The following is an 18,819-nucleotide window of genomic DNA, read 5'->3' as shown; positions in this document are numbered from 1 at the left end:
CCAAAACGGGAACTCGGGTTTTCCGGATAAGAGGTCTTTCAATAATTTGGATCTCCTACCTTAAGTTTGCTAAAAAAAAAAATATTTAAACAGTAATTAAACCAACTAGGATTGTTTTGGCTCCAATAATGATTAATTATATCTTAGTTGGGATCAAGTACAAGGTACTGTTTTATTATTACAGAGAAAAAGGAAATCATTTTTAAAAATGTGAATTATTTGATTAAAATGGAGTCTATGGGAGATGGCCTTTCCGTAATTCGGAACTTTCTGGATAACGGGTTTCCAGATAAGCAGTCCGATACCTGTACATTCTAATAATCTGCAATGACATCACAGATGTTTAGATTTAGCGCCATTGGTTTGGACAAAAGTCTGGAACATGTATCAGTGACAAATAGGCTCTCTACGCTTCCCTTCATACATATAACCCCCCTCCCACCCAAAAGCCAGTGTTGCTTCAGGGTCTAACCAGGAATATTCCTAATTGGGGAAATCTGATTAAACAGTTATTAGTTGCATTCACAAGGGGACATTCTTGTTGCCCTACATATCAAGCTAAAGCTGCTGTCCCCCATGCTCCCTATAGGCCAGTCCCTTCTAACTCTCCCCATGTGGGGGGATAATTATCCCAGTGTCATACAGTCTTCAGGCCTACAGTTAGACTCTCTTCTGATGCAGTGGGTTGATTATCTGATATACCTACTTTCCCAGTGGGAAAGCCACACAGGTAGTGAAACAGCTGTCAGGGAATCCATGGCGCTGGAATATGGCAAGGGCCCTCACTTCAGCATACATCTGCTGGGTGCATGAGAAAGAGCTTGGCAAGGTGCAGTTAGCCACCATCTAATGGTATTTTGTTGCTTATATTCTGGGAGTATAATGCATAAACTTAAAGGAGAACTAATCAGTCTTATACTATTACATTTATATTCTATATATACAGTATAGTGTGCCATTTATATTCTATATATACAGTATAGTGTGCCATTTATATTCTGTATATACAGTATAGTGTGCCATTTATACTCTGTATATACAGTATAGTGTGCCATTTATATTCTATATATACAGTATAGTGTGCCATTTATGTTCTATATATACAGTATAGTGTGCCATTTATATTCTATATATACAGTATAGTGTGCCATTTATATTCTATATATACAGTAGTGTGCCATTTATGTTCTATATATACAGTATAGTGTGCCATTTATGTTCTATATATACAGTATAGTGTGCCATTTATACTCTGTATATACAGTATAGTGTGCCATTTATATTCTATATATACAGTATAGTGTGCCATTTATATTCTATATATACAGTATAGTGTGCCATTTATATTCTATATATACAGTATAGTGTGCCATTTATATTCTATATATACAGTAGTGTGCCATTTATGTTCTATATATACAGTATAGTGTGCCATTTATATTCTATATATACAGTATAGTGTGCCATTTATATTCTATATATACAGTATAGTGTGCCATTTATATTCTATATATACAGTATAGTGTGCCATTTATATTCTATATATACAGTATAGTGTGCCATTTATATTCTATATATACAGTATAGTGTGCCATTTATATTCTATATATACAGTATATAGTGTGACATTTATATTCTATATATACAGTATAGTGTGCCATTTATATTCTATATATACAGTATATAGTGTGAGTGGGTCCCTAAGCTCAGGTAAGTGCCAGCAGCACAGAGTATGTGCAGGGAATCAGCAGAAAAGAAGATGGGGGGCTACTGGGGCATCTTTGGGGGCACAGATCTTCCCTGCTAAAGGGCTGTGGGGGCCTTGGGCTGGTACAGAACACAAACATAATGTACAATGTACATAATGTAGCCTATTTCTTTAGGTAAGCTTTAGGTCTCCTTTAAGCACGGAGGAAGCGATTGATTGATAGGATGGAGCTGAGTATCTGATTGCTCTATTAGCTACGCACTGTCATTTCAATTGTAACTATAAGCACTGAACATTTGGGAACTGCAAACATAAATTTTATGTGCATAAAAGACCTCTTAGTATGGCCCCATGAATTAGGAAGCCCGTCTCCCATAGAGTCCATTTTAATCAAATAATTCAGATTTTTAAAATTAATTTATTTTTTCTCTGTAATAAAACAGTAACTTGTATTCAATCCCAACTAAGATATAATTATTTTTGGAGGCAAAACAATCCTATTGAGTTTATTTATTTTTTTTAAGTGGAGACCTAAATTATGGAAAGATCCGTCATCCGGAAAGCCTCAGGTCCTGAGCATTCTGGGTAATAGATCCAATATCTGTATTTGGATATCTTTTGATATTATTTGATTTCTGATATTTATGCACTATATATATGAGATGTCTAGAGGGGCCCATCCTGGTCCTGTTTTTATGGGCTACAATTTTTTTTATGATGTGCGGGGTATAATAAAGTGAACAGATTTTTATTACTGTTATGAACTGCATATCATATAATTTAGCACTTTTCACCCACTAGGTTAAGATGCTTTTTTAGTGTTAAAGCAGTATAACTGACTGAAATCCCATAATTGCAATAACAGTACTAATAACTACTTCTACATTATTACTGATGCACAGGAAACAAATTGTTGACATTTATGCCAAAAAAGGTTTCTCATTGTCCCATAGGAAATAATTGGATTTCACAAGGTCTGAGCTGGAAAATATTTTACCCATAATTTTTAGGGATGCTGCCAATCCAGGATTGGGTTTGGGATTCGGCCTTTTTCAGCAGGATTCAGATGCGTCGGATTCTCCATGCCTGGCCGAACTGAATCGGAATTCTTAAAATTACATGGCTACAGGCTACACTTGTGTTTGTCCTTGGTCCTTCTGGGAACCTAATATGCATTTGCAAATTCGGATTCAGTTTGGTATTCAGCCAAATCTTTTACAAAGGATTTGAGGTTCGGCCGAAACCCAAAACAGTGGATTCGGTGCATCCCTAATAATTTCATCAAAAGGGTTATTTAGATTCTTTATAAAGAGGGGCACAAGAGAAAAAGATGAGATGAGGTAGAAAAGCCTTGGGTGCTGGGACGGTGGATTTCCTCCATGCATAGGGCCCAATATCTCCATTCGGCAATGCTGGAATCACGGCAAGGCAGCAAGTAAATGAAACACATGAAACCTATTACTACCAAAGCAGCATTCCCTTAAAAAAGAAAAGGGTTAATCCATTCATATGTTCCCAGAGATCCTTATAACAGCTGAGAATATGTTTTTGAGGCTTACAGTTCCTTCATATGACCCGACGGGCCTCTCTTACTGTGAATAGCTACACAAACGTGGCTCCTACCTGACCCCGCAAGAGTACAATTTAAAATAAGTACAACTTCACCACAAACCTCTTGTAGTAATCCCCCTTGTTAAATTGGCCCGGTCCTGAACTCTCCTAATGAGGCCGCACATGCCTTGATGTTGGAACGCCGCGTGTTTGGTCTGCTCGTTGCATCATGAGGAAACATACCTACCCACAGATGCGCTGCCTGCTCCCCTCTCCCTAATCTCGCCTCCCTGGAGCACTTGCACGGGGGTCACATACACGGACGCGCATCAGGCACAAAAGGACACGCAGCTTTGGGGGATTTGAACTGGAAAGTGGAAACAGATACTCACGCTGAACTCAAACCATTGGGGATGGAAAGAACCTAAAAATCATTTGTGCTTCTTTCTTCCTAGTATTTCTAAGAAAGAGTTAAGTGAGGTCATCAAAATAAAATGTGCAAAATATCTGCTTCACATGTCACCGCTTGAGCAAGGCCCCCTTCCCCAACACTTAGGGGCACATTCATCAAAGTACGACAGGTCCAATTACAAAAAATTTGTATTTGTTCTAAAATTTACAACTTTTGAATATTTTCTGTGATATTTTCATTAATTTGTGCAACTTTTTCATACTTTGCAACAATTTGCGCAACAAAATCATATTTGTCGCAACAAGTACCAAAGTTTCGGATTCATTCAGGCTTCGGTATCGTGACTTTCCTTGGGCCAGGTTGGAGCTGCAGAGTGCCATTGAGCCCTATGGGAGACTTTCCTTGGGCCGGGTTGGAGCTGCAGAGTGCCATTGAGCCCTATGGGAGGTTTTCCTTGGGCCAGGTTGGAGCTGCAGAGTGCCATTGAGCCCTATGGGAGACTTTCCTTGGGCCAGGTTGGAGCTGCAGAGTGCCATTGAGCCCTATGGGAGACTTTCCTTGGGCCAGGTTGGAGCTGCAGAGTGCCATTGAGCCCTATGGGAGACTTTCCTTGGGCCGGGTTGGAGCTGCAGAGTGCTATTGAGCCCTATGGGAGACTTTCCTTGGGCCGGGTTGGAGCTGCAGAGTGCCATTGAGCCCTATGGGAGACTTTCCTTGGGCCAGGTTGGAGCTGCAGAGTGCCATTGAGCCCTATGGGAGACTTTCCTTGGGCCGGGTTGGAGCTGCAGAGTGCCATTGAGCCCTATGGGAGACTTTCCTTGGGCCGGGTTGGAGCTGCAGAGTGCCATTGAGTCCTATGGGAGACTTTCCTTGGGCCAGGTTGGAGCTGCAGAGTGCCATTGAGTCCTATGGGAGGCTTTCAAAATCATGCACTGAAGGATCAAAGTCGGAAAGGTTTTCCCACCGTTTGCGAACGTTTGGAAATGAAAATTCGCCATCATTTCAGTATGAAAATTTCTGAACTTTCGGATCGTAAGTACGAAATATTCGTATTCAAACGAACAGAATTTTCGTGACTTTTGGATTTCGTATTTCGCGATTCATACTTTAATGAATGTGCCCCTTAGTCAATGATTAGGGCTCGTACTGAACATACATTTTCCCTATTGTTTTAATATACATATCAATTGTTTTTGTTATTTCTTGCCTAACAGAGTAGATACAAAGACAAACTCAAACAACTTTCACTTTACAATTTCCCAGATGTGCAGAGTCATAGATTAAGGAGGAGTGTGTGGTGAACCTAATATAAGCTGCTCCTCACAGGTTCCAGCTTAGGGAATGAAGGAGTTTGTTTAAACAGAGTTCATTAAAAGAAAGGAAACATTTTTAACCCAAGTCCTATGCAAGCTCATGTTGGGCAAAAGCATATTGCCCCTTTAATCACAACTACCACCGCCACTCCCTTCGTTCCCCTCTCCCGCCCCCCACACTTGATATTACTATTCTGAGCCAACAACTTGCTCCTGATTCACTGCCACACACACGTCCAACAACTGATCATTTGGTCTCAAAACTACAGCGAAGGCAACTTCCCACACAGTCTCAATTACTATAGAACTGGGAAAATGGCAAATGCTGCATTATGGGTAACAAGACACCTGGATTTGAATCCAAAATTGCACTGTGCACAAGGTACATAAGGTCGTAAATGACCCTTTACACTCAGGGTCGGTCTGGGACACTATAAAAAACCCCTGTGGGCCCTGGCCCTCATGGGCCCCACTGACCCAGGCCCACTCACCTAAGACATTGCAGACGCACCCCAGAACAGGGCTGCCTTCTTTCGCCCAATCACAGCGGCAAGTTAATAAGGATATAGGAGGTAAGAGGAATACTACATGGCGGGGGGGGGGGGTGACTGTCAGCAGAGGGAGCCCTTGAGGTGCCAAGGGGGGACCTTGGGGTCGCAGCCCCAGTGGAACCAGGATACTCCAGTCCAACGCTGTTTACACTTAACCATATGTGTAAGAACCATGCAGTCGGACTCTTTAGTATAAACACACGCTCCCCTCCGACTAATCAGAATGACTATTTCGTCCGACTGAAAAAGATCAGTCTTAACTATCAAAACTGGTTTCGCTTTACTATGTAATAAAACCCTGAGACATGTACTAATATCCATGTAAAACTTTGTATAACTCGATATAGGAATCATATTGCATGACATTCTTTTTTCTTAATAAATGTGCGGGGGGGGGGGAATCATTTCCCCTTACGCTCCCCCCTTCCTGTACCCTGGCCTGCTGCACACAAGCCCTCTGATCTGGAAGAGAGGAATGCAAAATAAAAATTTGTTCCCTCAGCTCGAGGAAACACTGCTCACACCATATCGTATATCTTGGGCTGGAACCATTAGCAAATATATCTGTATATGTCACAACACGCTGGCGCATATGCAAACAATTTGTCTTTCTGGCGCACGTGTCCCTGTATAACAGACACGGTAATGAGCGCAGAGCGGGTGCGGATTTCCTACATGGAATGATGCTATGGGAATGGGAGACTTTCACCTCTTATCTAAATACCCATCAGGACTCCTACAGTATAATTTGCTGCTGATTATTTAGATTAAAATACAGTACAACCTTAGAAGACATCTATTACAGCACAGCTGTCCACTGGTGGGTCATGGGATGAATGTAGCCCTCAGAGAGATTGTTATGGCCCCCAGCATGCCTAATATGAAGTTAGGAGAACATGGCTGTTGCTCATAACCCTCAGTCTTTCACTCAGTACAATATATACCACATATCCTTTATAATCCTCATTGCTTTAAGAAATACTGTCAAGTGGGAGTTATATAACCCCCCTCAAAGGAGCCGATCAGCAGAAAAATGGGAAAGGAGCAAGATAGCAGCTCACTGACACCTCTGCTGAAGGATTCAGCTGCCTGAACTGATAGTGCTTCCAAGGGCTAATAGCACTGCTGGTACTGTCCTGGATTTTAGTGAGCGGGTAAACAGGCAAAACTGCCTATACTCCAACCAATAATTTAGGGTGGCTTTCTCAGCCAGCTATAATACAGATAAAAGCATATAGATATATACACACAGTGTGCACTTGTACATAATGATACACTGATTTCTATAAACAATAACACCAGATCCTAAATATATTATGCAGTGGAGGGCAGAAGTAGTGGCACCCAAAATACATTAAATACAGCGAGAAGCAGTGGGAACTTTAGTCCCAAATACATTATCCTTCCAAAAAGCAGGTTTGCTGAACTCTGGAGAGGATTTCAACATTGTAGAGTTCAGAATCCATTTGCATTGCTAAATGTGCCCTAGTGGTAGATATAGGAATTGCACCCACAATGGAGAAACCCTGTTTAGCTATTATTCGACAGGTTGTAATGACATTGAGCAGGAGAAACAATAGGTTACCTGAAAGCAGTTGTAATGTGTAGCGTTGGCTCCTTCTGAAAGCTCAGTGCACAATGCACTGAGATGGCGCCTACACACCAATATTATAGCTAAAAAAACACATTTATTGGTTCAAGAATAACATTTTAAATGCTAGAGTGATTTATTTGCTATGTAAAAAGTGTAATTTAGAAATAAAAAGTATACCATAACATAACAGCTGACCATGCATGCCAAGATTTGGTTGGGCAGTACGGCTGATTTCAGCCTGGTCAGCCTGACCATCTGGGCATAATTGGAGAGTCAGAGGGCCGCTTAGATCAATAAACCTGTGGTCCTAGTGGATCAAGGATAGTTGGTTCTGATGGGAAATTTCCACTGACTGGTTGAGGCGCTGAAGCTTTGGGACTCTGCTTCAGTTTCAATCATTCAGGTGGTCAAACAAACGGAACATTACAAAGGTGGCCACACATGTGCACGGCCCCAAATATAGTATCCATCTCTTTGACTATTTTGGCTTCTCTTACATCTTAATACCATAAGGGTGAAGACACACTGAGCTACTAGTTGCAGCTACTTGTCATGGCTACTAAGCTCCAGAAAATCCCCTGCCATAGACAATACTGAGAATTGGCTCTGCTAAAACACACGTAGAGACAATTATCAGTAAATGATCAGCATTGTCTTTCTTTTTTTTTTTTTAAATTGCTTTTATTTTTGATTTTCAAACATAACAAAAACACATAGAAAAATGAGGGGCAGATAGTGCCCCGCATTAGAGGGTGAAGAAAAAGGGGAGAAGGAAGGGTAAGTAGAGAGTATACATTTTGCTCGCTGTAAGGCTGACTAGTCAAAGAATATAAAATAAACCATCTAGTGCGGTGGTTTAAGTACTGCCTATCTCAGGCAGAGGGTCTCCTTCAATCTCCAACCATGGTTGCCATACTTTGTCAAATTTTGCTGGACATCCTCTAGTGAGGTATGTTAGTTTCATAGAGGGCAAGACCCCATTAACTAACTTAGTCCATTGTGTCAGCATTGTCTATTTTAGTAGCCAAGCAGTAGCTGCTACTAGTAGCTCCGTGTGTCTTCACCCTAATAGGAATACAAACATATTAGAAAACAATGACACACATTGCTCCGTATGGGTGCAAAATTTCAGTGCGGCATTCTGCCCCTAAATTTGTGCCGCCATAGGCTTCCCCACAAATCCAGGCCTGTCCATTGATACTACAGTACTTAGAAAACAGGGGACCAGGGAATGTGCATTGATCAATCCACTCTCTCGTTTGTATGCTATGACAGATTAACATACCTAATTGATTGTCTAAGAAACCTTGGTAATATAGCCATGCAATGCTAAGCTTGGCTGTATCTGTGACATTGGAATGCCCAATACCATCTTTTACTATCTTCCCTCTCTTTCCTTTCTATTCTTTCCTATTTCTCAGTATTTTTGTTTGCATAAAATCAATAAAGAAAATCTTTTAAAAAAAAAAAAACCTTTCACTTTAATGGCGAACATACTGTAAAGGACACACACTTTTTCCATCAGGCATGTATCATCTGGCGGCAGAAGTGTGGGCCATAAATAGCTTTTTTTTTTTTTTTTAATTCACTTGAATGGGAAGAGACAGTTGGCAAAATAGGGAATTTTCATCACAGTGCCTACAGTACTCACACACAGACTGACAATGCTTAGGGGCAGATTTATGATTGCTTGAGCCAAACATAAAAGGAAACCCTGTCCGAGTTATGAGATTTATATCTGGTTTCAGGAAGAAAAACCTTGTTAGTTAAGGTATTTTTCCCCCAAGTGGGCTTTCTGAAATAAGAAAAAGTTTGGCAGTTTTTAGGTGCCAAGGTTTTATTTATTAAAAAATAAAAACAAAACTCAACTAATAAATCTGCCCCTTAACACTAAACGGTTGTAATTTGTTACTGTATGTAGGCAATTTTCCTAGTTTTAGTAAATGACCACCCCCTGATATATGAGGGCTTTAAAATGCATAACTGCCAAATATTATCATAACAAAAACAATCATTTTATTATTAATTTTGTTAAAGAAACTATAAAATAGTGGTGTAAATTATGTGATGACAGTAAAAGGGAACTTCATATAAACCCTGGTATAAATAGGGTGTATTCACCCTTTGAAGTCACTATCAGTTTTTACTACGAAATTACGAAGAGGACCAAATGGAAATTTCTAAAACACGGAAAGGGCAAAGTGGGTGGGAGAATTGGTTCTAAGCTGCCATCAGCTGAATAATGCCCATGAGGAAGCCAAGATAATATAAATGGAACAAAGCACAAGATGGTCAGCAATGTTTTTCCTACTGTCCAATCAGTTGTGCCGGGTCCATTTCCATGCTCGTTGGCAGAAAGAACAAACTGAAATAAATTAAGAAGGCTGATGGCTGGGGCAGATAAAATCCAGTTGCATGCAGGGGAAACAAAAGGAATAATAAACAGGCAAGAAGGAGCCATTGATTTGTCACTGTGACCTGCACCCACTCGGGAGAGGCCTCTCCTTCTGAGAAACGGCCATTGTCTTTTCATTCCTTTCCCACGTGCTCCGTGGGAAAATGCAACCACTGGAAACGGCTTTGTGGCCATCGACTGTAACTGGAGCAGAACAAGAGATGTGTATCCTTGGGGTTATATAGGAATGAGCAAATGAGGCATCTCCATTACTATTGTTTATAGACATGGTGCCAACACTCACTTTTTTCAGATTATACATCATTCATATCATTACTCCCTGGGCATTTCCCCTGGACTTGTGCATTTTTTTCCTAAAAGGAGCATCTGCTTTAGTAAAAAGTTAGCAATTAAATTTACTGGGAGGGGTGTCTAACATAATGCACCCCCCCTTTTATGTAAATAACGACCTGGTTAAGGGTGGGGGTAAGGGCCTAGGTATTTCAGACAGAAAGTGAAAGTGTGTTATTCGCTCTGTAGGTTGTCACCATTTAAAGGAGAAGGAAAGGTAACAACTAAGTAAGCTTTTTCAGAAAGGTCTATGTAAATAAAGCCATAAGCATTCACAGAAATGAGAGTCCTCTATCAAAAGAAACATAGGATTTCTTGTCTCTTACTTTGTAAACATGATGTTCCAGTGTCTGACTTCCTCTCTCAGAATCATCCTTAATTCCTGTGGCCAGAGTCTGCCCAGTTCTCTCTCTTCTCTCTCCTGCTCCCCCTCCCACAAGAATGCTAAGAACTCCCTCCCCCCTCTGAGCTATAGGTTAGACTGCAGGCAGGAAGCTACTTAAAATGGCAGCTGCTATCTTAAGCAAACGGAGAAAGCTTCTAGGGCTCTTTACTCAGGTATGGTAATGGTTTCTGCAGCATAAATAGCGTTCTAGGTGGCACTAATGTGGCAAATCTATTGGCAGTAAAATGTCAAAATTACTTTCCTTCTCCTTTAACTATAACATCAATGTAATTGATTTTTTGTAGCAGTCTTGCATATAAGAGAGTGCCTGTTTTCCAACTAGCTGCGATGTGTATCTTGGCGGCCAACGAAAAAGTCACGAAAAATATACAAAAAAGTTGCAACGGCGACGAAAAAGTTGCGAAAAATATACAAAAAGTCACGACGGCGATGAAAAAGTCACAAAAATAACGATCATTACGAAAAAACCGCATTCGGACCGTTCGTGGATTAGTAAATCTGCCCCATAGTTTTTCTTCTGATGCGTGGATTCTTATGGTTCCATATGAACAACATTATATTATTCTGTAGGAGTTTAAGGTCTCTGCACATTTGGGAAAATTGCATGGCATAAATTCACTTTTGTCCTGGTTCAACCTTAGTCCTGATATTTGTGCAACCCTATGTAACCAACTGAGTAAATTTGGTAGAGATTTTAAGGGTTGTGTTAATCTCTTGTCCAATTGTGATGCCTTTTATGTTTGATGACTTTGTATGGCTATAGCGAAAGGCTCTCTTGCTAGGACAAAGAAAGAAGGGACTAACGGGCATCCTTGCCTTGTATGTGGATAGTTTGGGATGAATAAATTGATAGTTTTAGCTTAGCTGTAGGATTCAAGTAGTATGCTGGTAATATGTTTGCAAAGGGACCCCATATACCCAATTGCTGTAAGACTGATCAGAGGTATTTCCAGCTATATCTAGGGTTAAAACTCCTGTGTTTTGGTTGTGTTTGCACGATGGATTATATTCATCATTTTTCATTATCACTATATTGCCGTGTGGGTATGAAACCTACCTGATCTTTATAGATAATGCTGGGTAAAATCTCTAAAAGATATTTGGCTACAATTCATGTTAATATTTTCAGGTCAAGGTTCAATAATGATATTGGGCGGTAGTTCTTTGGGTGCAAAGGGTCTCTTTGTGGTTTTGGTATTAGGGTGACATAGGCCATTAGTAGCTCTGGAGGAACTTTGTTGCCCGTTGCCATATAGTCAAATTATTTTTTGAGGTGAGGGGCTAATAAATCTGCAAACCTCTTGTAATATAGGACTGATAGGCCATCAGGGACTGGGGCTTTTTTATTTTTTTATTCAGATTGAAAGCTGGTATGTGGTATGGGGAGGAAGGGAATTTGGGGCCAGCAGATTAGTCAGTAGTTTATCCTACAGTTCAGTAGGTTGTGTGTATAAGTGGTTGTAAAAGGAGTATAAGGTCTCATTTATGGCCTTTGGATTGGAGGATGGGCCCTTGAGGGGTCATGATCCTTGGTATCTTGTTTAATTTGGATTTGGTTTTTAAGAGGTTAGCTAAATGTGTGTCAGGTTTGTTGCAATATCTATAGGACTTATAATTTGTCCATCTTATTGCCTTGTCCACTTTATCTAGTTTTAACTCTTGCAATTTTCCTGGTAAGAGCTCAGGTAGTTCTTTGGTTGGAATATTACATAAATAACATACAATACATACAATATATGACACATCCAAGAGATGCTGCTGATAAATGTATCAACTCATGTAGAAAACTGCAACAGTTCAAAGTCTATGCCAGGGTTACTGAGCTGAAGAATGAAACACCAGAAAGTTAAAACTTCAGTTTTAGAAAGCCAGTCAAAAGTAGAGTGGAAAAATGTGTTTGGAAGATGAACAACCCCTTTTCACTGGCCATAAAAGGTTGAATAAGTTTGATTTGACCAACAACATGGTGGGCCAAATAGGCATGATCTAATGATTTGGCCCAACAATGAAATCATAATGGAGACCTACAGAGACATGTCCGAGTCAGATACTGATCAAAAGACTGCAAATGTGTTAATTCCTAGGAAATGCAAGTAGAATGACGGCACAACACTTAGAGGAATGTTAGCCCAGGGTTGCCTAAGAAACTGTCACCCCCAGTGAATTATAAGACTTTCCTTGTTCTTTAATCCTGCTTTACATGAAATAAAACATTGGTTTCAGGAATACGCTATTTAATCCGACACACTTAATAGTTACCTTTTTACATCACATGAGCCATGAATATCCTGTAAGCTAATTCCTTGTATATGGTATGATGTCATCAGTTATAAAAGGTGCTGAGTCATGTCATTTGTGTTACACAACTCACTGAAACTTGTTTAATATGATAAATTATGTACCCACTGTTGTAAGATATAGGGATATTAGAAGCCACTTTAGAGTTCCATGTAAAAGCACTAGGCCAAAGGGCGAGTACAGTCATGGAATTCCTCAGTGACTTGTAAAATCCTTATATTTAACAACAAGGGGGTATATTATTTTCTATATATTTTATTATTATTACAATATATATTTTGCCATCTAAGTTAGAGGAAGATCTGGATATTTGCCTAATTATCCAGTCCTGGTGTAGAAAGTTGGGATTTTATGAGGCTGTTAATTAAGGGCTGTGACAGACGGGGAGATTAGTCGCCGCACGACAAATCTCCATGTCGTGGGCAACTAATCTCCCAGAAATGCCATCCCACCACCGAAATCGCCGAAGTTGCCTTCAGAGGAAACTTCGGTGCCGCGTATGCCATCCCACCAACGATTTACATTCTAGCTGGTGGGATGGCATTTCTGGGAGATTAGTCGCCCATGACAATGGAGATTTGTCCCGCGGCGACTAATCTCCCCGTCTGTCACAGCCCTAAGAGATACCATAACTTAACTGAGTGGATGCTTGTTGTGAAGTTATAGAATCGGGGGCTACCACACCAAATGTTAAAGGAGAAGTAAATCCTGTCCATTACAACCAGTCCCTTACATTGCATCAAAATGTCATGCCCGCCCTTTAAAGGAAAAGTAACACCAAAAAATTAAAGTAATTACAATATAATGTACTGTTGCCCTAAACTGGTGCAACTGGTGTGTTTGCTTCTGAAAGACTACTATAGTTTATATCAGGGATCCCCAACCTTTTATACTCATGAGCCACATTCAAATGGAAAAAGTGTTGGGGAGCAACACAAGCATGAAAAAGGTTCCTGGGGGTGCCAATGAGAACTATAATGTATAGTACTATAGAACTATATATATAAGGCTCTGTTTGACAATATACTTGGTTTTTATGCAACCAAAACTTGCCTCCTAACCAGAAATTAAAAAATAAGCACCTGCTTTGGGGCCACTGGGAGCAACATGCAAGGGGTTGGGGAGCAACATGTTGCCCCCCGAGCCACTGGTTGGGGATCACTGATGTATAGGGCCCGCATGTGCCATACCTTTTTGCCTGCTGTTGTGCTGTACAGTTACACAAACATAACTCATAAGTCCACAATGCACCAGTAATAAAATTACAGCATTGGCTGATTTTTGAGCTGTCAGAACATAGCAATGGATTATCCCCCAGTGTTCTAGATCTGACTGGTCTACGCTTACATTAGTTGTATGTACAGCAGTGTAAAAGTGCCCAAGTGCCTCAATGTTGGCCATACATGCACAGATGATTGGGTAGTAGGGCAGAAGAACTTCATCTAACTGAAGGTGGGTAATTACAGACAATAATTAGCCAGGGAGGCAACACAAACTAGTAGCCCAACAGAGCAGGCCATGATGGTGAGGCTTTGCATCTATCTCAACGATATGATCAGCTATCCCCTGGCTGTGAGCGGATATACGGTTTAAACTCTAGTGATTGACTACAACTCCCAGAATGCTCTGTCAGGCGCTGCCTGCCTACAAGTGAATGCTTACCTCCGATAATAGTTCTGATGAGGGAAGCATGGCCAGGACAATCCACCAGGGTAAACTGCAGCCGCTGGTAGCCGGTCCCGGCGAGGTGCTCCGGTATTGGCACAGAAAAGGAAGAGAAGCCGAGATCCAGAGTGATCCCTCTCTCCTTACTCTGCGGGTTTTTGTCGAAAGCAGCGGTAGAAGCAGTGGTGCTCAGGGCTTTGGCCAGCGATGTCTTCCCGCTGTCAATATGGCCCAAGACACCCACGTTAAAATTTAGCGTTCTCCCTTCCAAAGCCATGGGGATAGCCGTGCGTTTCAGCCTGGAAAGCAACTCTTCCGGGTTGGACCCTCAGTCCTATACCGGGAGGAAACAAGAGGCGGAGTGACTATGGTTCCGCTTGCTTAGCATGTTACTCAAAGAACATTACTTTCACACTTTAGCAAAGGAACTGCTGACAACTTTTAGCCTGGAGGCAGAGGAGAAAGTGCACAGTCAGCAATAGTGGGAGCCAGACCTATGGCCCACCCTTTTAGCATTTTTTTACATAAACTATTGTAGATAATATCAGTAAAGGTATGCTCCCACAGATAGCATTGGGCAGGCAGAGTTTGGCGCACACAGGCAGCATAAGGCAGGCAGAGTATGGCACACACAGGCAGCATAAGGCAGGCAGAGTATGGCACATATAGGTAGGGTAGGGCAGGCAGATTATAGCACACACAGGCAGCATATGACAGGCAGAGTATGGCACACACAGGCAGCATAGGACAGGCAGAGTATGGCACATACAGGCAGAATTGTGCTGGCAGAGTATGGGACACACAGGTAGGGTAGGGTAAGGGTAGGGTAAACAGAGTATGGCGCACACAGGCAGATAGGGCAGGCAGAGTATGGCACACAGGCAGCATAGGGCAGGCAGAGTATGGCACACACAGGCAGCATAGGACAGGAAGAGTATGCCACACACAGGCAGCATAGGGCAGGCAGAGTATGGCACACACAGGCAGATAGGGCAGGCAGAGTATGCCACACACAGGCAGCATAGGGCAGGCAGAGTATGGCGCACACACAGGCAGCATAGGGCAGGCAGAGTATGGCACACACAGGGTGCATAGGGCAGGCAGAGTATGGCACACACAGGCAGTATAGGGCAGGCAGAGTATGGCACACACGGGCAGCATAGGGCAGGCAGAGTATGGCACACACGGGCAGCATAGGGCAGGCAGAGTATGGCACACACGGGCAGCATAGGGCAGGCAGAGTATGGCACACATGGGCAGCATAGGGCAGGCAGAGTATGGCACACACAGGTAGCATAGGGCAGACAGTACATACAGTGAATTTTGGCACTGCTCCTACAGGCTGAGGTGTGAACAGGTGAACAATGTGGGTGCTTACAGTCTAAGCCTGAGTTGTGAACAATGCATGGGGTGAACAATGCAGGGACTAAAAAGTATGAACAAAGGTAAGCAGTCACAGCAGACAGACAGGTGTGGGGTGGGGCATAGGCCACCAGTTGGACAGCACTGAGCTAGAAGATAAGTAGAAATGACGTGAGCATGGCATTGAACATGATGGACATGTATCTTATTTCATCCCCAGCTACTAAGTTACTGCATAAACTTGGCCTGACTTTCTGAATCTTCCTTTTATTGTAAAATCCATTTCCACAGAGGCTCAGGGATGTTAACATTAGCAAACACAAATACTTTGAATATAATATGCTCCAGGAAATAGCATTATGGATGTCAAAGAATATAACACAATTATATGGGTGTCTGAACCCAAAAAAAGATTTCTCACTAAAACAAGAATGCATGCAACATATCCAAGATAAATAATTCCTGAAATAAACGATTCATTAATCTGGGATCCAGTGCAAAGACCTTGGTCTGTGTTCATAAAACCTACTTTTTTTGCTTCATTGAAATGTGATCCACAAAGAAAACTGATAAATTCTTTGTGTTCAACGCATGAAACACACGCAAGAAACATAAAACTGACCTGTTTAATATATTTTCCTTTATCATGGAGACTTTATTTTTCATTCCAACAGCAACAGTGTATAATGCCCTCTTTGGGAGCAGGAAGTGATACTGCCAGGAAAACCGGGGTGAAATGTTCAGGTCTCGTACAGATACATTCAGTTTTGATATTCGCAATAACCCAATCCAAAAATAACAGAGTTCTTGACAGTTTAAATCCATCATGCTACAATTATATTTATATTGCTGAGAGGAACTTGATCATACATTGGAAATCCATCTATTTAGGCTGTGAAAACAACTAGGCCCCTAATCCCGTCTTGAGTATCACATGACACAGAAGGGGCTCAGTACAAAAAATGAAATATGAGTTTTTTAAGGACAGACAAAACTATTTGAAAAAGTCTCTCTAGACCCTCAAAAATGTGGAAATTACATTGTTGAAACATGGAACTGCAAGCTCTTCGCGTTGCTCGAGATTTACCTACTGCAATATTCATAGCCCCAAAGATGTCAGAGTTGACACACAACTGACTTCTATGATAGCCTATTTACCAAAGAATCAGCAAATAACTGCAATGAAATAAATTATGCACATTTTAATTAAAAAAAAATGTTTTATGGGCAATCCAAGTAATGTAGGGTAGACTTTCCACAAGCATGAGAAAATTTAGCAATGAAGAAAAAATTGTCAAAAACCTTCAGGCCAGAAACAGCCATGTCATTTAAAGGGGCAGTGACCCTGTTTTTCAACATTAGTGCAAGGAATAGGGCTTGTGCTGAACATTCTTTTTTCCTTTTGTTTTATTTAGTAAAGATCTATGGCTTTTGTTACTGCTTGCACAAAACAGGTTACATTCTGAAACTGAAATTATTTTGAAACACATCTTTCTACCTGTCCTGCTAAAGAAGGTAAACAAATCAGCAGTCCATTAAGAAGCCATTGAGAAGATGTGCTGATACTAAGCTGCAGCTGGAAGAAGCAACTATCATAGTAACTTGGGTTGAAAAAAATACAAATGCCTACCGAGTTCAAACTTTTATGTCTAAATGAAACCTGCCCAACTGCCAAACTACATAAGGGGCTTATTTACACAAATGGCTGCTTAGTGGAATGCTGATTTGTTTAGATTACACAAATCATGAAATAATAAAAAACATACATATTTTCTAATAAATCTTTTTTTCTAATTAATGCACTAACAAGAACAAATTCTAAAACTGAAACTAAAGTCACATCGCCTGCCTGATATGAGCACAATCAAAACAAATCAGCAGTCCACTGAGATGCCCTTTGTCAGCCTAGACATATCCTTATTGTGGGTCAAATTACATTGCCATCCAAAGCCCGTCTCTCCTACCATCCCAATGTATGCCAGTAGTGCACTGCAAATTGCTGACCCATCTTGCAATAAGCCAATAAGGTGAAATTGTTCACCAACCCACGACATGAGTGTGTTGATTAAAGACAGGCAATGTGTGAGAAACCTAGAAAGCTTCGAAACTTAAAAAAATTGTACCATGATATTTGCATTCATTTATGGAAATGAAATGAGTTCTCAACCTCAAAGACGTCAACCTCATAGTGGTGATTTCTATAACATTTTCAACCATGAGCAGATTAAGATCAGTGAAGGCCACCCCAGCTTGTCCCCACACACCATGCTGCCGGGCCTCAGTCAAATACACTTATAGTAATCTGTCCTGCCATGCCCTATCATGCCCCAACCATTTTTTACTTAATGAGGGATTTTATACTTTATAAAAATTATTTGCTGGTTTAATAATTGTTTATGGGCACCAAAAAATATATATATTTTGGAATGATGTCGTCTACCATAAGGATACATTGACAGAGGAAAAGGGGCCTTGTGTATGAGCCTATCAATGAAAATCCAAGGCTGGTAGGTTTAGTTCTTCTTCAAAGTACCAGTAACATAATAAAATTAAGTAGTTTCCTATGCATTTAATGTACTGCTACCCCGCACTGCTAAAAACTGTGTGTCTGCTTTAGAATCACTACTATGATTTATATAAATATGCTGCTGTATAGCCATTCAACCATTACTGGTGAAACGGTGCTGTTGTTGCCAAAACAGTTTATGGTTCTGGGTTAATAGATATAAACTTTACATGTAAACAAATATATATATAGAGTAGATATATATAGTAGATACTAAATATATATAGAGAGAGTGCAATTGCGCTCTCTGCAGTAGCAGAGCCGAATTTCTGTTTTAAAAAACAGAAATTTGGCTCTTAAAGTTACCAGGGGTGGCTTGTTGCTGGACAGGGCCGCCTGAAGCAAGTTTTTCAACTCGCCTCATGGCAGCAGCGAACTGCGTCCCTGGCAAAAAGCCTCTCCTGGTAACTTGTCAAGAGCTGAAATTACTATTTTTTAAAAAACAGAAATTTGGCTCTTAAAGTTACCAGGGGTGGCTTGTTGCTGGACAGGGCCGCCTGAAGCAAGTTTTTCAACTCGCCTCATGGCAGCAGCGAACTGCGTCCCTGGCAAAAAGCCTCTCCTGGTAACTTATCAAGAGCTGAAATTACTATTTTTAAATAAAAATTTGCCCCCTCTATTGCGCTCTCTGCCAGGGGTACTGCTAC

General features: G+C 41.0%; 1 protein-coding gene across 2 annotated transcripts in view; it reads right to left on the bottom strand.

The window, feature by feature from the left end:
* The window catches only part of eefsec (eukaryotic elongation factor, selenocysteine-tRNA-specific), a 186,416-nt gene extending 171,737 nt beyond the window's left edge, over positions 1 to 14,679 (bottom strand). Inside the window, exon 1 of one of the 2 annotated variants that reach the window (XM_031901177.1) lies at positions 14,242 to 14,679. In XM_031901177.1, the coding sequence (XP_031757037.1) occupies positions 14,242 to 14,521 (280 nt within the window). In that variant the 5' untranslated portion in view covers positions 14,522 to 14,679. The remainder of the gene's footprint in view (positions 1 to 14,241) is intronic. The other variant, XM_002933081.5, reaches the window with a different exon arrangement.
* Between the last annotated feature and the right edge of the window lie 4,140 nt (positions 14,680 to 18,819).

The sequence above is a fragment of the Xenopus tropicalis genome, chromosome 4, assembly GCF_000004195.4.
Source record: "Xenopus tropicalis strain Nigerian chromosome 4, UCB_Xtro_10.0, whole genome shotgun sequence".
Lineage (NCBI taxonomy): Eukaryota > Metazoa > Chordata > Amphibia > Anura > Pipidae > Xenopus > Xenopus tropicalis.
This window is presented reverse-complemented; position numbering and strand designations above follow the sequence as displayed.